The sequence below is a fragment of the Lepisosteus oculatus genome, chromosome 4, assembly GCF_040954835.1.
Source record: "Lepisosteus oculatus isolate fLepOcu1 chromosome 4, fLepOcu1.hap2, whole genome shotgun sequence".
NCBI lineage: Eukaryota > Metazoa > Chordata > Actinopteri > Semionotiformes > Lepisosteidae > Lepisosteus > Lepisosteus oculatus.
In genome coordinates, this window is record NC_090699.1 from 23,547,936 (window position 1) to 23,572,408 (window position 24,473).

General features: G+C 37.4%; 1 protein-coding gene across 1 annotated transcript; it reads left to right on the forward strand.

Annotated features, from left to right (window-relative positions):
• The first annotated feature begins 416 nt into the window (after positions 1-416).
• On the forward strand, positions 417-23,692 carry reep3b (receptor accessory protein 3b). Its single transcript, XM_015346761.2, has 8 exons — positions 417-777; positions 10,252-10,324; positions 16,816-16,892; positions 17,170-17,290; positions 18,188-18,301; positions 19,396-19,525; positions 22,249-22,397; positions 22,737-23,692. Exons 1-8 carry the CDS (start codon positions 746-748, stop codon positions 22,806-22,808), a joined length of 768 nt encoding a protein of 255 aa, XP_015202247.1. The 5' UTR covers positions 417-745; the 3' UTR covers positions 22,809-23,692.
• The last annotated feature ends 781 nt before the right edge of the window (positions 23,693-24,473 follow it).

A 24,473-nucleotide genomic window follows, 5' to 3' on the forward strand; every position in this document is an offset into this window, starting at 1 on the left:
TATACTAATTACATTGCATAGCCACACATAATATATTCCACATTCATCTCACTGTAAAAAAAACATTAGATAATGATGATCTGCATGATATTTATACACTTTCAAATGAATGTGTGTATTAAATTAATAATATGTAATATGTAATAAACATCCTAAATGGGTGTTTCTCTATATGAAATCCACGTTGGCATATGACTCGGTTCCAAAAAGCATAAAAATTGGTACAGCCTGAGTTGACTACACCACGCCTTGGCCTTGCAGGGGCATATCAATACTTCAAAATGAGTGGCACTCGCTGCAGCCAATCGCCTCGAAACACTTCCTGTAAACAATGTGGCGTAGACCAATCGTGCTCAAGCAGTAAGGGAGGGCATTCGAGGGGTGGGACTTCCAAAAGTCTTCGTTTAAATCGCACATGACGTAACGCCGCAGAAAGGTGCGGGAGGGGGCTGGATAGGAGATTTGGAGAGATTTAAATAAAAACGAACACAAATCTCCTGATTGAGCAGAAGGTTATAGGTAGAGGTCTTCGCTTGGCCGCGTTAGCAAAGGAGCTTTTAGCGCTTTTTGGAAAACGAAGGAATTGTTATGGTTAGTTTCTTTAAGAATAAATAGTGTAAGTTTTCCTTGAAGTTTTGGTGAAGCCGCCGGGCGCCGTTCGGCCTCCTGAAAAGCAACACCGGGCCCTCTGTCCTCTTCTCCGAGCGCCCCGCCGAGCTGAGGTGGGAGGGGGTGACGGAGAAATATGGTATCCTGGATCATCTCGAAGGCAGTCGTGTAAGTCAGACGGCGGTTTTCGGCGTTAGCGCGACGTGTGCGATCGGGAGTTTGGTCTCCCGGCGGTCGGTGGGCCCGGCCGGGAGAGACGAGTCGCTGAAGGCGGACGGTTCAGCCCAGAACAGGCACCGGAGCCCCGGTTTATTAAAACAGCCGCCGGCCCAAGGTATCAGCAGATACAGGGTGTGACCTGGCCGCTGTCCCGCACTCAGAGGCGGTTTCAGAGGCCTGGGACTGGACGCAGTTTTGACTCGGGGTCGAACCGACGGCCCACCCTGAAACTAGGCTCGGGCCTCTGCGTTGAGCTCGGCTGAGGTTAGCTCAGATGGAGTGCTGCAGTGTTTTTTTACAACGCCTTTGAGTTGTCTGCTTCTAATATTGCTTTATTGGGGGCTCTCGGTACCCGGTATTTTTAACGAAGAGTCGATGGGTCACCAGAAAGCCCACCGCAGAATTATGCGAGGATATTATTTGACTTTTTCGGTCTCATTACTGGATATGTAGAGGTTCTTGTGCTCATTATACTCATATCCGGTTGCTAATTGCTTTTGTAGGGTTCGGACTTGAATAAGGCAGTAAGTACCCTGTCTTAATGTCGAAACTGAATGTACTAAACACAGGTGTTATTTAAGCTTGCACATTTAAAACATTTACTGTCACGGTAGAAAGTACAGCAAGTTGACGTTGTATTTGGTGTTGGTCCTTTGAGTATTATTCGTGCGATTTTGTTTTGCTTGGATCCTTACCATTGTGAGTTTTTAACAGACCCTTTTATTTAACCAATCCATAACCCCTGTTGCAGTTACAGTATGCACATTTGCTCATTGTTATCCCCGTTTACAAGGTTAATTGATATACCGTATAAGGTTTTTCTCTGAGACTATGAAATAGCGAGTATAAACGATATGTCTATTATGATTTGAACAATACAGTGTTTTTGTTCTGGTATAAGTATTTTTTTTTCTTTTAGTAGAAAAATGTTTATTCTGACTCAAATGCACAATCATTTTCATGTAATTATAAAAAAAAAACTTATTATAAACTACAATTATTGTTTTGTTTTTAATTTTCAGGATTTAAGTCTCTTAAGTGCCAAGATTTCTCAAGGTCAATAGGACAAAGACAGGAATCCTAAACAGATTGCTTAAATTGATACTGCAGATCAGGATGTCGCATGTCTGTCATCTGTACTCTTGAATTCACTAGTTCATAACACCCCTGGATAAGTTTGGCTTTTTATTTTCCTTAATTGTTTTGTTGGCAGTTGCTGCTGTTATGGTAATTGCAACGTTATGTAAGGTGGAATTCAGGATACATCATGGTATTGTCATTCACTCCTAACTATAAACCTGCAAAGCCTGAATTGAGATGAATTGCCGAATCTCAATTAAGGTGTGGTAGAAACTGGATGTAAAACACATGTGTAATTTATTTTGCATATTTTAGTTGGCAGTTCCACAGAAAAAATTGGAATGAAAAGATGACTAAAACTTCACAGTTGTTTTTAAAGCTCAGAGTACTATTAATTAAATTTCTCTTTTACTACAGTTAGCTTCTGATTGGAAAGCTAGAAATATTGTTTGCAATGTTTTTAGTGGGGAAGCAGGCATAAATAGTTCATACTGATTTCAAAGTCTTTTGGAGTTGCCACTTATCTCTTTTTTTTTTTGACAGTTATGCCGTAGTGTTGTCAACCCTCTGGAAGACCCTTCCAGTCAGAGTACAGATGGAGTGTGTGTATGGGAAATCTCAGTGGAAGTAACTGTTCAATATTCCTGATATAAAAAAGAGAAGAAAAGTAATTTAGCAAAATATAGCAGTCATACAACAGTACATGGATTGTGACCTTAGTGTGTTTTTTTACAGTCCTTTCAGTCTTGGGTGGTGCTGTATAGTTAGCCTTTGAGTTGCACGTGGCAGCCACAGTGAGGAGGCTTGGCTTGTAATATTGCTTAGTGTTTGCAAGTCTGTCTTGAACTGTGGGATTCATGCATATACAAGGGCTGTTATAAACGTGTTTACGTCTGGTTATTTTATATAGCTTACTGTCTTTTAATATAACCCTGAATGAAGAAATGACTTGATGTCTGAGAACTTTTTTTCCCCAAGATCTCAAGTGGAGAATTTACTTAACGGCACATCTTTAAGCTTTTAGTTTTGGGGCACAGTTAAACTTTCAGAGTGCAGTTTATGAACCAGAGTGCTTAATGAATATTCTTTAAATATCTACAGTGTGTTAAACATAAAGAGAATAGGACTATTTAAACAAAAGCATTACATGGATTTTTTATATTTTTGACATTTGACCAATGTTTTGAGTTCAATAAAAAAAATCGGCCAAGTTTCCCAGTGTACTAAGTGACAAGTATCCTCCCACAAAAACAATGCTAAAGATGTCACCCATGTTAAATTGAGATGTTGCTTGTAATAAATAATTTTGTAGAAAGTTACTGCTAATTTTAATGAGGAGATCTTTATTTTAGCTGGCAGCAGTCACATTAAGTGAATAACTTATTTTTTCCTAGCCGACATAGAGACCTTTTAAGAAATAGTGCAATTGTACATATCGGAGTAGGAAAAATACTTTTTTTAGTTATTTTCTGATTCACTGCTGCTGCTTCTGATGATAACAGACATTCAGATCTTTAAATATGTAGATATTGTGGTTTTTAGCTATTGTTTTAATAGCAAAACCTTTTTAATTAAGGAAAGTAGTTAGCCGATGGGAATTCTTCAGCATGGTTCAGTGGGGTGAAAAATTGTTGATTCAGCAACATGAGCTCGTGTCTGGCTTTTTACTGTATATGCTTCAGCTATTTCTTTGTGCATGATGAGGGCATTGTGTCAGTGTTTCTTAACAGGAAACCTGTAGCTGACCTAAAACAGTGTCAAGGCCTGTCTGAAGGTGGTATTTGTTCAGCTGCTTGGAGTGAAAGTGAGGCCCCAGTTTACTAAATTGTTTCAAAAAAAATTCTAGGCAGGTGCTGTTTCCTTTGAGTTGCTAGTTTCGGAAGAAATATCACTCTCCTGTTTAAACAGTCTGCTGGAATAACATGCTGTCTGTTTTTGCTTGGAAGAGGCAGATTGGTTTCGATCATGCAGGTCTGAGATTGCAATTAGCAGGGTGAGAGACCACAGCCTGAGGTCAGGGCTGGCATGGCATCCACAGTACCAGTGGAAAAATGTTTTTTCGCACGTTTGTTTTGCATAGCTTCCTTGTGATCTTGTGTTTTTGAAGCGTTGGTCTTCTAGTTAGTAATGGGAAATAATTTTGTTGCTGTTTTAGAAAAGCATGTCATCTGAGGTTTTGCATTCCACTTACATTAGGTCAGTGACTTTCCCTCCTGGTCCTGGAGGTTCACCATGTCTTCTGGTTTGTGTTCAACACCAGATATTTACTGACTCTATTTGCATCACTTCTTCTCTTGATTGGTCTGTATTCCTGCTGTTTCCAGGTCTTGACTCATTGAGGATTAGAGGTAACCTGTAAAACCCAGCGGACCGCAGTCATCCCGGATCAGGAGTGAATGTCACTCACTGCCTTAGATTAACAGCCTGGCTCTCCTTTCCAACACACTCGCTTACATTACTGAAGTGACTACACTGCACATTACACAGCAGGATATAATTACGGTTAACCAGGGTCTTAAGTATTACTGTGTGGTCATGAAACATACTTCAGAGATGTATAGGTTACAGATAACTTATTTTTAAATCTTTGATACAGTTTGTTCATTTATAGCATTCCTTATTTCCACGTGTTATGGTAATGGACATATATGCATTATGGATTAAATTAGAAGCCATGTTGGAAATTTATAATGTGTTGAACTGTGGATATTTTGTGAATCATTTTACTCCTTGTACTTGAGGGCTTATGAATCTTGGTTGAATCACATGAATCATTTTGGATTTCTGCTAAAATTTTACCAACATCTGTAATTTATATTGTGATCTTCAGGATGGATAAGAATGTTTTCATACAATTAATCATTTGCTTCTGGTAAAGGTTTGGTGATCAAATCAACCCAAATATTGCTGCATTTCACATCAGATGTCAGAGTTAGATTATAGGAGAATAAAACGCTCTTGTTCCTTTGAGCTGAAACAGATTTGTTCATTCTGGAGCAGGGTCCTGTGGTTGACCTATTACCTATTTATTAAGAACTAAACAGGGTGTACTGTATTGTGCTGGTTGGCATTTTGTCTAGTTTGTAAGTTTACAAATTGAATTCATTATCAGTTTTGCGAGAGGCATGCAGAAATTTTCATATTTCTGTCTTAGCATTTGGTTTGCTTTATTGAAGTAATTTTAACAATTTTTCATCCATGATTTGTTACTTGAAACAAATTATGAAAAACTATTTTTAAAAATCCTCAGGTCTAGGTTAAAATATATACTCTTGTTTTAGATATATGGACACTTGATACCCATAGATTGTGAATGCACTGAGATGAGGAAATGCTTCAAATAAAAACCCAATAAAATCCTTTGTGAAAGGAGAAAATTGAATTACCATCTCTTAAGATAAGTATATGTAAGTGTATTGTGGAAACAGATTTTTAATGTTTGACTTATGCTGATTACGGGAAATAGTTATTTATCCAAGACTTAAGGCATGCAGTGTTTGTAGGTGGTGAACGCCTTCATATGAATGGAACAACTATTTTTTTTTATTTCATGTAACAGTCAAACCCATCTTATCTTGGGAGGTTAGAACTAACATTTTGTCTTTATATTTTTCAAATAGATGTTTTTTAACCTTCTCGGGAGAAGTTATGTTTCATTACTTGAAGATTCTTCTCTTCCCTAAAATTCGAAGCCAAGCCAAGTTTCTTACAGAAAAAAATTGCCGAATATATTTGCTAAGAAATGTGTTTGTTAACTTTTAACACTAAATTTCAATATAAGGCACGATCTGGAAAGTGAATGTTTCTGTCCAGGTCTTTACTGTGTGGATAATCCAGTACTAGAATCTTGTGGTAAAACTCAATAGTTAAAAGATGTGTTGAGATTGAACGGCAGATGCTCTCTAGAAGGTTTTTCTTCAAGCGGTTTGTCCACAATCCACATGTATTAAAGGTGACATTGGTGATCAATAAAATTAACATTTTAGTGAAAATCCCAATCAACAGTTATCTTCAGAATATTAAGGCCATGAACCCATTCAGTAAGGGAAAAATTAAAAAGGTCTTTCCTTCTTTTAGCCCTGATTGTGACTTCTAGATCAGCATATGGTCTCAGAACCACATAAATCATTGCAAGATCTTGGCATTGTCTGTGTTTGGTACATGTTTACGTATTGGACTAAGCTATTGGACTGCTGATACTACAGAGCTTTATATTCAGAAGTGACATTAAAACGTACAGCATAATCAGCCAGTGAGTTTCCTCTTGACTGGTAAGGAAGAGGAGATTGACTGGAAAGGGCTAATTACAGTAAAGAGACATTTGTTTCAATGCTCAACAGATCAGATATGTTTGAATACAGTGTAATTACCTGGTTATGACTAGTTTGGGTTGAACATAAATTTTCTTCTGACCTTCTAGAATTTCTTAATCATTTTGGGAAAGACGTTTTCTTTGTGGTATGTAGCTAGACCTAGGTATGTTGTGGCTTAGCTTGTAATTAAGTCTGACTGATAGTATTGCCATGTCTGTTAAAGGTGCATATACTTCCAAAATGCAGCAGTTACTTCCCCTAAATATTTAAGTAACACTCTGTCCCATTTCAGTTTATAGATTTAGAAGGTTTTGATATGCTTGTAGAAAGTGTTACATAAAAATGTTCTCTCTGAGGTTTTGCTTGGTTTCTAAAATATTTCACTGTATGATTGTCAAGTCAGCTGCAATGTATGTTATTTGCAATGAGATTGGAGTGATGTGATCAGTCTTACTGTAGGCTTTATGACCTGCTAATAAAGGACTAATGCATTGAATACGTTTGGGACCTGGCATTTTACCCAGTGACTTCAATCGTTTATTTTTTTCCAGGCTATAGAGAGGCAAGTCAGAGGTTTTGCATTAGTTTACTTTTCCCAATAGCTTGTACTATAGTAAAATTGTGACTACTATTCAGGCACAAGGCAGTTCACTTTTCTGTGCATCTCAAATGTCTTGATTGGGGGAAAATCAGCTCCTGATGCTTTGTCTAATTGAAGATGTAAAAAAGCTGGTTTGTAAAGGATTTGTTGTAACTTATCTTTCCTTAGACATTAATAAACATTGCCTGTCCGATTTCTGAAATATTAAGTGAATTGTTTCATATTCAATATTTACACAGAATATGTATGGGAGGAAATAGGTTGTGTGGCTATATGCACAGCATGGCTAAATGAATGAAAATAGTAATTGAAAAGTCTCCCTTTAGTCTCTATAAGTGGATCTTATTCAGACCATCCTTGTGTATGAGCTGGAGTGTTCCAGGGTGTGTGGTGGTGTTTGTTCTGCAAGGAATGAGGCTATACTTAGAATCCTGCAGTTGCTATGGTAACTGGAAAATAAACTACAGCCAAGGTGGATCCCTGGATTGATGCCATAAAAAATAAAACTGAAGGAAAAGGAAAGTTCGGTGTTGCATACACTCTTCGGATTGTCATTGAATTGTTGAATATGAAGTGTAAGGTTTACTGATTGTGGTGTAAAATCTAAATTCCTTCTCCGATGTGTTTTTTAAAATGCCTTCAATAGCCATGTGTTTATTTCTGTTGAATCATTTTTTTTCCTAATTGATATTTTACAGTCCACAAGCATGACTTAAAAAAGGCTTTGTTTTCACAAATGCCCAAGTAATCTTACAAGACATTTGGAAAAACGAGGCCTGTTTTTCACTACCCGGCATAATCTCCTCGGGAAAGGCTTTCTGCAGGGATTACTGGATTAGGTGGGTTTGCTCCCAGTAGGTGCTTTGTGGCTAAAACCGTATCCAGAAGAATGCAAACAATCCTGCTGATGTTGAGACGGAAAGATTGCAGCTTACGGTTTCCAAAAACACTGTGCTCTTGCTGTCCTTGTTCTTCCTCTCCGTTGCATTTTATTGCCTCTCTGTTTTCTAGAACAATAAAAAGCATATTTTCCTCTTAGATACAGGCGTGCAGTTCGGGGAGGTAAGTGGAGGGCCCTGGTGAGGGAGCAGTTAATGAAGGAATATCCAGGAAGTCTTCAAATAGAAGTGGTTTATTTTGATTTAGAAAAAGCATTGTTCTTTTTTTTTACAAATTTAAAGACTTCATTGAGTTATTTATTGATGATATAACTTTTCTTGGCATTCGCAAAACCTTAAATTCAGTACCTTTCCTGCAAATGAGAAAATCAATGGTATTTGCAGTAAAATGTAAGTTAATTAAATCCTTGCAGCAGAGAGCAGCTGGAAGCCGGTCTCGGGGTCCAGTCTCCTAAAATCTGCCTGGTTGCTGCCTGCAGGGCTGATCAGAGCTGAGATTTGTCATTGACTTGGAGCGACGGAGCCGTTCCCTCTCCAGTCCCGTGATGCATTCCAGCAGTTAGGCCCAGAGTCTTCTGCTTGCAGTGGAAGTTCAGCTGAATAGTCTTTACATTTCTCTTCCTGCCATGATGCAACTCTTAATCTCCTTATTGTGAATGGTTGTAAGTATATATAAGTGGATTCCCAAGTGTCCCAGGAGGGGACGGTATAAAATGGCAAGTTCAGATACATTCTGGCTGGTGGAAGCTGTTCAAATGAAATTAGCAAACACCCATGCAAGCCCCCACGTCTCTGTTTTATTTCCAAGTCTGATCTGTACAGGAGTGAGCAGTAGGTTGTGCTGACTGCAGTAATCACACTTGGTAGAACTGTGACATGTTTTGCCATTGCACGTTTCTGATCGGTTGCCAACTGCACATAGCTGGCACCACCTGCATTGATTTGCTGCCTTTTTTCTCTGCCCTCTGGGGGCAACTACTAACCCTGCAGCTGAGGAAGATCACCCGATTCAATTAGTTTGCGTTGCGTGATGGAGTGTTCTACTCCGCTGGCAGTTTCACATCAGGCCACTGCCTGATTGTAGTAGCTGGGAAAGTAAAATTGTGGAACGGCAGTGAAATAAGGTTGCACAGCCGACGTTATAAAATTTGATATTTTAACGCAAGTGAAATCAAATGAGCAGCTACCAACAATATAAAATATAAAAGCATAATTTTCTAACTAAAACTGAATCTAGATTATTCATCATTCTTCTTAAGTCTTTGACTTATTAGACCAACATTGATATTGAAATGGTTGCTACTACTTGTGTATAAAAACATCTTGCATACATATAACACTGAAAAGATTTTAAGCCATTTCAGGTGTTGGGGAAAAATGGGTTACTAAATTACTTTATCCAAGTTAAAAATAATGTAAAAGCTATGCATTTCAATTTCTGTTCCAGCACTCAAGATCATCTTGCTGTTGAATGTCTATTATAATTAGCTTCCACATAAAGCAAGAATGACTACATGTGAATTATTTTAGTTTTCTTATTCAAAATATTCTGGAATCTCTGAGTGCTATATATGAAATTTAAGTTTATTTTTGTTTTGATTTTTAAAAAATATTTCCTGTTTTTGAAGGCAAGTGTTTTTTTTATGAAATCAGCCAGTGCCTGCTAAAGTTTTCCTGTTCGTGGAAATGCTGCAAAATAAGAACTATGTACTAATTGCTTAATGCAGCTGGATAGCTGAAATAGTGGGGCCCCTCTGCTGCCAGTTCTATGCATGGTTAAACAGGATTACCCATAAATCTAGTGGAGTGGAACAACATAAATTAGATTCAGCTGAAACCAGCTTCCAGATGAAAGACTGGCTTTGTTCCCATCTGGTATATTAGAGCAGGTCATCTACTCACAGGATGTGCCGTTTTCTTCACTCTACGTGCCCAGACGATGGTTTACAAAAAGCAATATTCTGCTGTCTTTTAAAATGCATCTCATTTTTTAAAATGTGCTTTAGGGCATTTCTCTTCAGCCTTTTACCTGAATCGCCAATGAATACTTTGAGCAGTAAGGATTTTAGTGGGATAAAATTATAGCATGCATTTCTTTTATACTGCTGCTGGAAAGTTCAGATTTGTTTTGTGAATCTTGTGCATTTTTTGTTTATGGCCAAAAACTGTTGTAAGAATTTGTAGCATTATTTATTGCTGAAATTTCAATGGTACAAACCATTAATTTTTTTCATGTTCAATGCTACTCTCTATTTTAGGATTACTTTATTTTTTTATTATAAATCTTTCATTTGTTTAATGGTTCTTTGAGCAAAGGAAATCTGTCTGCCCAAAGCATGTTTACCCCCTTCCTTTATATGATCAGAAATGACTAAAGACCTTTGTCTTATGGAGAAGAGACAAAATCGGTGGATATTAAGGTTGTTGTTAGTCTAAATTATGTAAATCGTGAGTTGCACAGAACAATGACATTTCAGAATTGAGTTTGCCACTCTTTTGATGTCTAAGGATTTTTTTTTTCTTTAAACAGGCTTATTTTTGGAACACTATACCCAGCATATAATTCCTACAAAGCAGTGAAGACCAAGAGTGTTAAAGAATATGTAAGTATGAACTCATTTAATTTAAGATTAAGTTCTCAATCGATATTGATTGCTTGCCCTAGTGTAGAGGCACAGGTGATTTTTAAGCAAGTATTCAATGTCACCTTTCTTTTACATTATGAGGAAATAGTTGGATATGCTCATGGGGATGTTCACAGTGCAGAAACCTACTTAGTATTTGTGGGGTTTTCTCCTGAAAAATTGTTCAGTTTTATTCTGACTTTCCTATGGTGAGCTGATATAGACTGCACAAAGGTTAATGACACAATTATGACCTATGAATTTACTTTAAGATGGATAGTCTTGTCCTTGTTCCTCCATAATCCCCCACAATTAAGGGAAACAAGCCAGCAGCCCCCGTTAAGTTTCAAGATCCAGTTTTGGATGTATTGGCAATAATTTAAAAAAGTACCTGTAGGCAAAAATGTTCTCTTGTTCTTGTCCTGTTTCATATATAAAACATTTTAGGGTGCCTTTTTTCAAAAGTTATCTCTATATATATTTTCCATCTTTTCACACATTCAAGAAGCAATTTTAAGGTGTTGCATTCAAGAGTTGGTTCCTGACTGGCAGTTCTGTGAAATCCTGGCAGAGAGCGAAGCTGTGTAAGAAAGCAAGCCTTTGTCTATACTGTTAGCGCCCTTTTTATTACTTGAAGAAATAAGTATAAACCTTAGCTTTGGTCAGGGTTGTCACATTGAGGATCAGGTTATTTGAATCTAAAAATTCTCTTCCTTCTGATTTTACCTTTTCTTTTTAGAATTATCATCATCATCAAGGCCCTGGATCTGTAACTTAGTAACTCGGGAGTTCTTCCAGTGGAATTTCCAGGCATCATTTTCTATTAGCTAGGTTTGTTGGTATCAAAGAAATAAGAATAAAATTAGAGATTTCATGTTTTAATGTGTTAATGAAAATGATAAACAGAATTTACAATAGAAGTGTTCTGTCAGAAGTATCAGAGAGGTCTGTTGGTCTCTTATGTTGAGCCCCAGAGTTAAGAGGTGGCTGGTTCGTGTCGGGGTTATGTCGGTGTGACCAGTGTGGTCTAGGTTCTTTGAGTGGTGGCATGTGGTTTGCAAAGTGCTGCTGGAGCTGAGGGGGTGTCAGTCAACAGGGTGTTCTGCACCATCTATGAGTCTGCAGGAAGAAAATGAAAGTTTAAAAAAGGCAGTCTCTAATCGGCATGCAGAAGGTCAGGGTGTACTTAATACAGCAGAGGCAGTGTGTTAGTCGAAACCGAGGCTTTGATCTTTATTCTTACCAGTGAACATTTTGAGTATGGAATATGTGTTTTGTTGTACTTTTAGTATTCCTACTTCGGAAAAATAAGTTGACCTTCTTTAAATGGTAGAAGGAGATTGCACATTAATGCCTACTGTGGGGAGTCTAGTTGGCAAATCCTGTAGAGTTCTGGCACTCAGCCCTCTTTAATGGAAATTTTTTGTCATGTTGATGTTGAGAAATCTGTCCACTGTGCTGGCAGAGATCTGCGTCCTGTGTTTCCAAATACTGCAGACTCTTAACTAAAAAAGCTTCCAGTCTGCAAGATGTATAAGACATCGTGTCAATTTATCCACTGCATTGCTCTTAGTAGACTGATTTAGATTTATTGCCTAATTGTTTCATCTTCCATTAAGGTAAGGATAAATCATAAAAATTTAACCACTTAATAGGTTGTTGTTGATGAGGAAATACATTCCACAGGAGATCTAAACAACTCCACAGAAATTATAGGCATCTAAGCAATCCCGCACAAATAAAATTGTCTTAAATAATAAGGATATCTTAGAGCAAGACCATAACAACACATTTGTCATGAATGGATAAAGCTAAGTGAATAAGATAGACTTTTGAATACTGTCCAAGGTTTTAGGATTGATAAATTGACCTGATATGGTATATATGAAACAATTTCATGTTCTGCGGATATACTAGTTCACTGGAATGCAGTACATTTCTTCTGAAATCCAGGATTTTTAATTTTACAGGCATGTGTACACAGCAGTTGAATTGTGTAATTCCATGTTTCTCAGCCCCTGGTCTGCTGACTCACACCAGTACCAGGCCATGCTTTAACGTAAACATTATGGATTGGGTTTTCTTGTTGCAATGGACCAGCTTTTTAGCCTAAGCAGTTCTCAAGGGAGAAGAAGAGAGTTCAGGGAGCTAGTTCTTTGTTCCAGACAGTAGTCTAGTTCCTATGTAAGTTGTATAGTTGAATCTTTTAAATTAGAAAAAGAATGAAACTTGGAATCTTTAAAGCAGCTCAGATCTCATCCTTTTTCTACTGCTTTGTTGCCATTTCTTTGAAAATCACGGCAGCACTGTGGCTGCATGTCTTACAATTCACACCGTGGTCAACATCAGAAGCTTAACTGCAGGCACAGGTTCTTCATCAGCCCTCTAATTCTGCACTTTCACTACCGTGTGGTAGCTTGTGTGTTTTCATTCAGAACGTATTCGAGTTTTACATGTACACTGTATACAATTGATCACATTTGTCTTGTGTGACAATCATTGACAGCTTGGAAGTTCTGCTTGGGGTGCCTGCCATTTGTGCTGTACCAGTACTACCCAGGCATCTACATAGCTTAAAGTGGCTCTGAAAAAGCACAAGATGCATGACGCATTTGTACTCATACGTTGTATGAGAAGATTGATATTCCCAAATACTTTTTTGCCATTGTGTTTCTTTACCACTGGGAAATTTAAACACCAAGCTGCAAAAAATGATTTTGCAGTTCTCTCTAGCCTTTATTACAATGTAATATTTTTGATATGCAGTTACAAACTGCTCTCTCAGCTAAAATCGGCCAATCCTTATTTTCAAAGTCATAGGAAGTAACACTGTCAGGAGAGCAATGGCATATGCTACATAAACTATTCCTAGAAAATCCCTCAATAAAACCCTTTGCAAAAGGCTGTAATATATTCTTCATTGTACTCTGTGACATCTTGATCAGTTAATAGCTGCCCGTCAGACACATGACTCTTGATAAATCTGGCATTACGCCATTTTCCTGACTGTGTAGATCTCTTCAGCAGTGTGAAAATGTCATGTTCCCTGTATCCTAAAAACAAAATGTTTGTTAAAATACAAACTAGATGTACGTTGGCAACTGAGGAGTTCATGAATTCTTAACTGAAAGATACCAGTGAATGTTTCAGTATGTCTAAAATGCCCTAGAGAAGCATGAAGGTTTCCTGTGACAGAGGTGCACCATACTCACCAGGGAGCATCAGCATATATTTGTACAGTGACTATCAAAGGTATTCACCTGCCCTTGGACTTTTTCCACATGGAATCATAATGTATTTAACAGGGAGTCTTTGCCATTAATTTTGCAATTAATTGATAGAAATATAATATTGATAATAACTGATTGCATAAGTATTCCCACCTTTTGAGTGAATATTTGGTAGAGACACATGTGGCAGAAATTATAGCCATAAGTTTCTACCAGTTTTGCACGTTTGGACATTTTTAAAAAATTGGACAATTTTTACCTCTTTGCAAAATTGCTCAAACTCCCCCAGGTTGGATTGGAAAGCTGGTAAAGAGCCATTCCCAACTCCTGTCTTGATTGGATTGAGGTCCAGGTTTTGATTGGGCCACTCCAGAATTTTGACTATTCTTTCTAAACTGTGCCAGTGTGGCTGTATGTTTTGGGTTATTGTCCTATTGGAAGGGAATTTTCTCCTTAATCCCATGTCTCTAGCAGACTGCAGTAAGTTTTCTTCCAGGATTTCTTTGTACTTTGCTGTACCCATTTTATCTTCTGTCTTCACAAGTCTTCTAGGCCCTGATTCAGCATGATAGCATGATACTGCCACCACCATGCTTCACAATAGGGATGGTATTTTCAAGATGTTGTTCATTGTTACACTTGCACCAAACATAGTGGTTACCGTTGAGGCCATAGACTCTTCTTAAGCTTGGTTTTAGTCCCCACATGCCTTCTGTCAAAGTATGGTTAAGATGGTTGAGTTTTTTGTCACTCTCCCATGAAGCCCAAATTTGTGAAGCACTCGGGCAATTGTCATATGCAGAGCTTCTTATAGTGGACTTTACTGCGCTCTGAGGGATATGTAATGCCTTGGAAATGTTCTTATGCCCTTTCACTAACTGTTGGTTTTCAATAACCCTATTCTAGTTTTACTTTGAAAGTTCCGTTGTCTTCATGATGTATATGGATATGTCTAAACTCTCTAATTCCTTGCTGTTGTATTATGATTCATCAGACCTAAAAAGAAGTAGTGTGGGGATGGGCATATTTGTGACTGTTCAGGTATTCAGTAGTGTGGGAAAGGTATGTAAAGCATCTTACTCTGAAGTCTTGTTTGCTTTGTCACAGCTTCTCTCTGTACCCTGCGGCTGACAGCTGGGCTGTGGGTGAGTAAGGGGTGTGTTAGTGTTGTCACACACTGGCAGAACAGCATAGGTGTGGAATACTCTTGCAATGTGCATTTATCATACCTGTCAGGAAGAGCTTTCCAAGCCAAACGCCTTCATTTTGTTTTTAGTTCACACTAAAAAAGTGTACTGCGTGTATCCAAGCATTTTTCAGTGCTAAGGAAGTACTTCATAACTGCAGTATATTTATTCCTAAATGATCTTCTCATTATTGTCATATAGTCTTGTTACTACCCAGGGTAGTTGAGAAAAATCCTTTTCAACATCATCAATTTGTTTTTTATCAGTTATTGATTTGAAATTGTGTTTGAGGAATAGTGGTAATCCATAGCTCGTTTCTAAACACTGATTTTCAGCACTTTTTCTTAGCACTTTTACCTATTTTATTCCAATAAATGAACCATTTAGTTTTGGGAAGTAAGAGGAGAATGCGTGTTGCATCTTTCCTTCGTGGAAAGTGACAAGCAGGCTTTGAAAGGTGTTGATATGTGCTAGAATGAATGTGGTTGATTTGTTGATATTTTAAGATTTTCATTAACTTTCTCACATTTGTATGACTGAAAGTATGTCCATTTCATTTAGACATGTTTGGATATTTTTCTTATAAATACTTTATACACATTAATACTTTGTGCTAAAACCTCCTTGACCATGAAATATGAGAAACTCAAAGGCAGTTTTGGTTTTCCACTCAGCCTAAATACACTGAACTTGTTTTCATTGGTACTGGTACTAGCCTCCCTGCCAAACTGCTTCCTTTGTTTCAGCTCATCTGCAATTTTTAACCGACTCAGCCCTTAGAGGTTTTTATTCTGTCCAATACAGTAGAACTTAATTTTTGCAGGTTTTAGCTTGGCTAAAGCTCTCTTTCCTCTGTAACATGTAGCAAATAAGTGCTTGGATGGATTTCAGCCTGTTACTTATTGCACACCTCTTGTTACATGAGTGTTACACTGCTTGTTTTTGGTATTTTACATCAGGCTGGGATACTTTGGCTGCCCAATACATCAAAATGTTATTCAAGACCTTAAACTAATTGACATTTTAACATTGGTGTGCAGCAATTGGTGTTTATCCTCATTTCTGTGATTATGCATACTGTTTGCAGCTGAGAGATTAATGAAATTTAAACAGATTTAAATAAACCCCATGCAATCTAAATGCCTCATGCACTGATGCAATGCATTGATCACTTACGGACAAATGCAGTCTGCAGAGGTTCACAGCAAGGTCGCCAATTAAAACTGACATTGCCCGTCAGTGTAGTAATTCTAGCACTGTGTACATTCATTTTACTTTGCCCACTCAGGCTTAAAATACCCTCTAATACCTTGGAGAGGCTGAACTAAGGATATTATCACATGACTGTATTACCTTTGAAACTGAAGCACTAAGGAGGCCCTGAAAGCCTGACGGAATTCAAGCAATATTGCAGAAAGTGCATGCAAAGTAGGGCATTGCACACGGGTCAGAAATCAAAGTATTTGCAAAACCAATTTCACAACTTGAATGCCAGTTATTTTACAGGCTAGACAAGGTGAATGCACACCTCCCTATCATGTAACACTGTTCAGATGATTACAAGATAGTGGGCAACCATAGAAAGCAGTTGCATTTAGTCAATAACTTGTTTTCTAACATATGTGTAATGTGTTCCCAAATTCAAATGTTTGAGACATTCTTCACTGTTGCATTACCTAGTAGTAATATTTAATCATGAGAATTCTTCAGGTACACAGAGATTACTGGTTTTAGCCTAGATGATACCATGACCTTAGAATGTCAGTGGACGCCAAAAGTCTGAAAAGATTAATAAACTGCCACAGGATTAGCTGGAAACTAGGTTAATGTTGTGGATCAGTTTTAAACATACAAGGAATTCAATCAGTTAAGGATTTCTGTTGTAAAAATGAAAAGTAACTGCAGTCATCTTTCAAGTTATGTTTTTAAACATCTTTCAATCCTAGGCATGTTGATTGGTGTTTAACTGCCCTTTTTGTGTTATTTTTCTAGCCTTTTTTCTAGGCTCGAGGGAAATGTCCTTCCTGGATTAATTCTTGTTTAATTTTTCCAGGTTCGTTGGATGATGTACTGGATTGTTTTTGCCCTCTTCACAGTAGCAGAAACAATCACAGATCTCACAATATCTTGGTAAGATCATTGATATAATTGAAAGTCGGATTGAATCATTGTTTATTCGCTCACTATAAAATCTGCACTAGACTGCATTTACAATTTTTGTAGTTCACTAAATCAGACGCTAGGCTTGCAATTTTATTGTTGCCTTCAGGAAGGATAAGGGAATGAATTTGTTTTACAGAAATTAGGGTCAGTTTAAAAGTTTGTGTGAACTGAAGTCAAACGAAAAAAAATATTGCAGTTCTTGAAGAAATTTTAAATATTTAAGTACTTTTTTTCTCTCATGAAGGTTTCCTCTCTATTATGAAATAAAGATTGCATTTGTGATTTGGCTGTTGTCTCCATACACCAGAGGAGCCAGCCTTCTCTACAGGAAATTCCTGCACCCTCTTCTGACATCTAGGGAAAGGGTAAGATAACAATCTTGTGTCCTCATTTCCTCTTTGTGCAAGTCTCCATTATTCAGACATCAATTGTGTAGACTACCTGTTTATCACAAAAATGTGCTCTTTTAAAAGTTTTAAATCAAATTCTGCAAAGTGTTTTTTTTCCTTACAGTGCTATGTTAAGGCCTCCAGTCCAACAGCTGGCAGAGAAATCATGATAATTTCCACCCAAATTCTTTAATCATATACGAATGAGCCCCTTCTGCACCTGTTCAAGATTTTCAATATTCTTAAGTTAATAAATAAAATATCAGCCAGATAAAGCTCTTTAATGACTGAAAACAAAGGTTTCCTTGTTTTACTTTTTTATATTGAACAGGACGGGCTGTAGGATTTATACACTAGGTGTCATTAATGATTACAATACAATGGCCTTGAAAAACCAGAGTCATCTTATTGGATTTAACATGTCAAATATGTCCCCTATTCTTAAATATTTTTTATTTCGTATTCCTTTTTAATTCATTAGCCTTGCAGATACATCTTAAATTATGTTGGGATTAAATTCTCCTATTCTGTTTTAGTTGAAACTCTAGACACAATGAAATATGGATCTGCGAATCCTGTTACAAAGTACATAGTTATAATGCACGATTTTTTACTTCTGTCCATTTAGACTCTTGTCTTTAAGTGAAACCAACATATTGCTTTGCTTTCAGGTGCCACGGTGTGTAAACCAGGATTTAAATATGCAGTGTACAGTGAGAATGTATCAGTTTTATGATTTTACTGCAAGACTCTTGCATCAGTTTAATGTGTCAGTGGTAAACATTTTTAAACTGGACTACTAATAATGCCATTAAGAATAAAGGCAAGCGCATACTCACAAAGAACCTGTCAATTATATCTTCTTTCTAACAGGAAATTGATGAATACATAGTTCAAGCCAAAGAACGGAGCTATGAGACCATGGTAAACTTTGGCAGGCAAGGCTTAAGCATAGCTGCAACTGCAGCTGTCACTGCAGCTGTCAAGGCAAGTACAATGCTACTTTCATTTTGTGTGCACAGTAAGATTAAAAATGCAGATGATATAAATAAAGCTACTGCGTTCCTAGAGTCCTTTACACGAAGAGAACAAACCTTATCCCAACAGGTTTTCTTGAAAGTTTTTACTGTCACAATAGAATTGATAATGTTCTTGGGTGCTGTTTAATAAATGTTTAGGATGAGTACTGTTAAGTGGTCTTTGACAGTAAGGGGCTAGGAGAATATTTCATTGTTTGCTCAAATAGGTCACACATGATCTCTTCGTTGTAGGCGTTTTCAGTTCTAAACTTGTTCTTTCACAATGTTCTAAATTAAGCAGGATGTCTAGAGTTCAGTGTGATCTTTCAGAACACTCAACAAATAACAAGGGTCATCACTACCCAAATAGTCTTTTAGGAGGAGTAAGTTGACTTGCAAAATGATTATCAGATACAGCTTTTAAGAAAGCCATATCTTAGAATAGCTTCACAGATTGTTCAGCTGTTCTTTGTCTTCTTCCTTTCTGTGTCCTAACCCTGGTGTTACTCTCTTTTTTGCCTTTACTGACACACTATCCTATAGGAATACTGCACTTCTTTCGTCTGTTCTCTTCACACAAGTTGAGGTAATAACAAAGGAAATGCAGCATGGAGGCAATTCTAATGTTATAGTTTGGATTTGTCCCTCTCCCTGAGGACTTTGGACAGTTTCCTTATTGTAACCTGGCTGTTTTTACTACTGTCAACCTGAACCTTTACCCCTGCCCTTGCAAAGTGCTGTGACTTTGTGGTAGACAGTCATTTTATCTATAGATTGATTGTCAATCTGATTATTAATAGGCTCAACGTTCTAAAAAATGTTCTGAACATTCTCCTCTTTAATACTTGTGTTTTACACATAAAATAAATGGAAATTTTCTTCTTTTTAGTTTTTTTTGAAATGTTGCATGTTTTTTTATTAACTGCCTCAAAAGATATTTCAGTCCATGATTAACTGAAGCAGCTCAGTTGAGAAGCTATTTGGCTTCTCGGTCTTTGGGGAGACTGGAGTTTACCAGCCTGAAGTCTGGAGTTGGATGACTAAGTGTTTTTCCTCCTGCAGGGCCAAGGCGCTATTACTGAGCGGCTGAGAAGCTTCAGTATGCAAGATCTAACACAGATCCCGGGTGACGAGCCACTGCAGCGGCCATATCCAGGCAAAAAAGCCAAAAACCCCAGCCCTGAGCCGTCTGGTATGTCCCGCATCTCTTCTGAATTAACGTGGATTAGTATTTGCCATTGCCACAGACTGTTTTCACTTAAATTCCTAGACAATTATTTTAAAGAGACATGGATGCACTCTCACCATTGTCTTTGAGCAGCCTGTTTATGCCTGATGGGACATGGAGTCAGAGTTAGTCTATTTTCTTTTTTCTTTTACAAATCGTCTACTGACTGCTAGTCTTCAAAAACCTTGTCTTTCCTGAAAGGTTGGTACTGATCACGTGTAGAAAGAAAAGAAAGTCTGTCTTGCACCATAAGCAATCATTTAGTGTTGCTGAGCCTTATGTAAACTGATGTAGAATTATATTTTCAGCTGTATTACTTGATGGGTCTTTATTACCCAGATATGTAGATCATAACATTGAAGTATGTTACATTTGTTTTGTTTATACAATATCAATTCAAAACATTAAACTCTTTGGGGATATGTGAAAACCTTGGCTTGTTGCTTCATTGTGACTAGAATACGTAATGTCTGTTAGTGTATGCTGATATGCAGTTTGAAAGTCCACTAGCATTCAATGTTGAATACTTGTACAAGTATGAATGTGTGGAGTGGTAGAACATTTTTTATATATACAGTAATTAATTTGTCTGCACATTTTGTGTTCAAGCACCCTTCAGTGATCAGAGCACAGCATTTCTAAGATTTTTCTTGTCTGTTGGCTTATTACCTACTTTGTGAAATGTAGATCCAATCCTGTTTTAATTTTAAATCTTTTTCATTTGCTTTGCAAAGTCTGTTTTTTTTTCCATTTTATGGATCTATCCTGTTAGGGCACAGAAGTTGGAGTCAGTAAGAGATCATGCTGTGTTTGGTGTTGTAATAAGTATTTGCCTTCTTGTTCCTGAAGTGAATTACAATAACCATCAGCCAAACTGGTAGAGGCTGTTATAGAATCATTCAGCCAACACCACTGTCATTTAAACTGTAGATTTGTTATTAAACTATATGTGAATAACAAAATCAAAGGAAGTTTGTACAGAATTGGATTGTTCATGTTTTGTATCTAACTTCTTAGTTTGTCAAAATATAAATGGAACTTTAGGTTCAAGTTAAGAGATATAAAATAGTGTCTTGTAAAGTACTGCTGGATTTTTGCTTTTTTGTATGATTTTATAAGCCTGTTTCCTTTAACCCAAACACTACTTGATTTCCTTCTTGGTCTGACTGAAGACTAAAGAGTGCTTCTGCATATAAAGTAACTTTTATTAACCCTGGAACTAAAGCTCCCCAGAATCAAGTGATTTAGTCACTGGGATCTTTAAGGGGGGGACTCGCATTTTGTGAATATATTTAATTTTCACTTTTTAGAATCAAATTAAGTGCATTGTTCTGTATGTATCCTGTGGAATTGCTGTAATGAGAAACGGAGCATGCATGTATAAAATAGTTTGTTGATCTCTGGTGCCCTCTACAGGGGATTGTAGGAATGTAGTTACACTTGGCTCTTGATCAGCTTATTGAACTGTCCACAATCGGTTTAATCCCCAATTGCTTGTTAAAAGATGTGATGGTGGAAACTTAAGGTTTTTTTATCCTTGTATTGTGGGCAGAGCCTGCTTCCTCAGGGGGGTGAATGCCGTATGCACTATAGCCCTGAATGCTTCAGTGCCAGAGCAGACAGGACCTCACAGTGCATGGGGGGTGGGGGCTCTATTTGCAGTTTAATCAAGCCCCACCTGTGGCAGGAGTGTGCATTGATGGCTTTGTCTCATGACAGTGCTGTATAAAGAGTTTACCTATTTAGCACGCTGCAGAACTGAGAGCCACATTATGTAAGGGTATTCAGTATTTTCTTTTTAAATATGAATTCAAAACAAACTGTCCTTGAGCAGCTTCTTACGTTTTCTTAAGCCGGCATCCCACTACGTGACACGACATCTAGTCGGAGAGTATGCCAAATTAAGCGACTGCAGTTGCTGAATCTCGCTGCCTTTTCTGTCCTAGAGGGTGTCAAATTATGTGACTAGGAATCGCAGGGGGTGATAATTACACGATTCCCTCGTGACTTTTCATCGCGGTCCCCAATCTTATTGCGCTGTGAAAGTACTGCGAGGTCACCACATTTTGGCAGCCAATCAATGTGGAGCACACCGGAATAAGAGGAGGAGAACCGCACAAAAGTAAACATGGGAACGAGCATGTAAACATCTTGAAAAATGTAGCACAGGCATTGTTTTCCACAAATAAACATCTTCAAAAATATAATTCTTCTTTATAAATATAGAACAAATTTACCGAAATAAGAGTAAAAAAAATATAAAACACCTCTAAAACAAGTTAGTATTGCGCTATAACATGTAATATAATGAGCATATTGTCTCGCAAGCACAAATCTGTTTGATTTTATCATAGTCGCAGGGGCTGTTAAGAGCGCTATGACTGAGTCGCCGGGTGGTAACGGGCGTGCCATGACTCTCTACAACTCACTGTGGTTTTCTTACAATTGCGTAAATGAAGGCTATGCCTGAAAATCCTAGGAAAAGCTGTGTAGTGTGACGCCAGCATTACATGTACTGGGCGTTGTTCCCTTTCCTGTAAAAGTCCTTTGTGTTGAAGTGCTAAAATCATATAGTGGTCAGATGAGATCAATCAGCTTGTCACCTGAGCACATGGGAATTTGGCTAAGCAAGTAAGTTGTACACAAAATGTTTTAAAAAAAAAAGCATAATTGTGACTTTCCCGCAGATTATCCCTATCAGTACAAGCAGGATGACGCAGAAGACAGGAGTGACGAGGAAGCTGAAGCCACTTTTTCAGAGGATGAGGCTTTAGCCCAGCGGGGACTGAGAAGATCTCAGAGCGTAAAGTTATCAAGATCAAGGTTACGAAAAGAGGTATGTGTGATAGAGGTAGTAGACGGATTATTTAAGAATAGTTGATTTGTGCTTTTTTTTTGTAAATGTGAAAAGGTATTGACTGCCAAGTAATCGGCATTTTGTTCTGCAGACATTCTATATTCCACTGAGAATTTTAAAACTGAAGTTGCATTCCTTCTGTTCATCCTGTGCTGTCTGGCAGGAGATTAAAGTTCAGTGTTTTGAGCCTAATATGAGATGAGCAATTTTCCAGCGGATTAAAATAAATATTTATCAGACTTTTCAGAAAAAAAAATGAATCCCACAGTTTAAAAGGGAATACCTTGTGTAAATCCTATATCATTTTTTTCTCTACAGAATCGTTATGGATCCCTGAAGATTAAAGGAAAACGAAGAACTGCATTGAGTTCTGTGAACTATGAGCCGTAAACTTCCCTCAAGTTTCGGGACCTGACTACTGATTTAAATGTATACTTCTGTGGAGAAGATTTGTTTGTAAATATTTTTTTGAAATGGTGAAGGGTCCTAGTTATTGAAAGCTGACATGATGCTCAGTTTGAAATGCAACACCAATAAATGTCATATTTTTAAAAGAGAATACTAACTGTAACATACCAAATCATGGTATTTTTATACTATTAGGGCACAATGCGAGCATTTCTATTTGAAGCAAGACGTTTACAGATTTGTGTTATATGTGTGTCTGTGTAGCACAATTGCTTTATTGATGTAAGACTGCCTGGTTTTTCAGTATTTATATTTTAAACTATTTTACATATCTTGTTTGGGTCTTTGAACAAGTAGTTTTATTAAAACTTTGTGTAGTGCCTTACAAATTTTTCAGCTCTATATATTTACCATTTATAACTTGCTTTAATCACTGTTGTGATACCTCTAAAAGCAACAGCAGACCACAAAGTAATATTTGTTTGTTATGGGACAATTAATAGTTGAATGAGAACTATTTGATCTTTAGATTTTGTACATTTTAAAAGTTGTGTGGAACACAATTTGTCCTGGGGGAAGCTGGACTGTCCGCTTTTGGTGGTCGTGTCTTTTAACATTTTCACTTGCTTTAGATTTAAGGGTGTAGAATTGAGTTTTGATCAAGTCTTGCTCACCTTCTTTAGAATGCTGTATCTTAAAATGATGGTAATCTCAGTGGGAAATAAGTATTTCTCCTAGGAGAGAATCATGATAGAAACATCATTTTAACCAAAGCTTGTTTGACAAAGAAACGGTTTATATTACAAATGCAATAGCTTTAATCTGGGGCGATGACTAAAACTGTACAAATAAACTTGGAGAGTTCAGATTTTGTCTGTAGCTCTTTTGTGGGTAAAGTTTTGTTCTTTAAGTGGCTTTGTTTCTTGTATAATGTTATCCATTTTCCTCCACAAATGGAAACCCTCAATAGATTTACTATCACAGGTATGCATGTTTAAAAGCATAAAGAGAATTAAAGGCAGTTGAAAAGTAGAGAACAGGTCTTCAATGCTGTGTAGAAGCCTGAAGTGCATTTGGTATCTCTTTTCATCTAACTGTCTTATTGATTTGAGAAAGGTTAGTTTGTTTTAAACCTAGAAACCATCTCCATTATTAATTCGGACTCAACTTTAGCTGGAGCGAGAAATGTTGAATGCCTTAAATATTTAGGTATGTTAGGGTACTCTAGGCGTGCTGAAGTGAATACCATTAATGGCAGTATAGTCTGCAGTGAGTTATAGTAGTTGGACTTCTGAAAGAAAGTTACATTTACTTCTGGTTGAAATATCGGGAAAGAAAGGCACTGGGCTCCAACGATGATAAGATGTTGCCTGTGTGCTTCTGGTCATGAAAGAGCAGTAGATGGTTCCCCACATGTCTGAGTTAGAAAATTCTTTCAACGTGGTTTGATCTCACTGTCATGAATAAAACATTGTGGGAATTCTCATGCTGTTTTGCACATCGATACCCGTCTACATTGATAAATAGTGCCTGTTTTGTGTAGTTTATTAGGATTGATGGAACGGTTTGCTCTGTGATGCCTTCTATTAAATGCAACAACTCAGGCTTCAATGATGACTAACTGAAAATACAAATTCTAAGATAGGA

Excerpts from the sequence above, each read along its gene's own strand:
- reep3b (XM_015346761.2), top strand. The coding sequence starts at position 746 with ATGGTATCCTGGATCATCTCGAAGGCAGTCGT. Across the intron at positions 10,325-16,815 it reads CCAAGAGTGTTAAAGAATAT|GTTCGTTGGATGATGTACTG; the intron begins GTAAGTATGAAC and ends TAATTTTTCCAG. Across the intron at positions 17,291-18,187 it reads TTCTGACATCTAGGGAAAGG|GAAATTGATGAATACATAGT; the intron begins GTAAGATAACAA and ends TCTTTCTAACAG.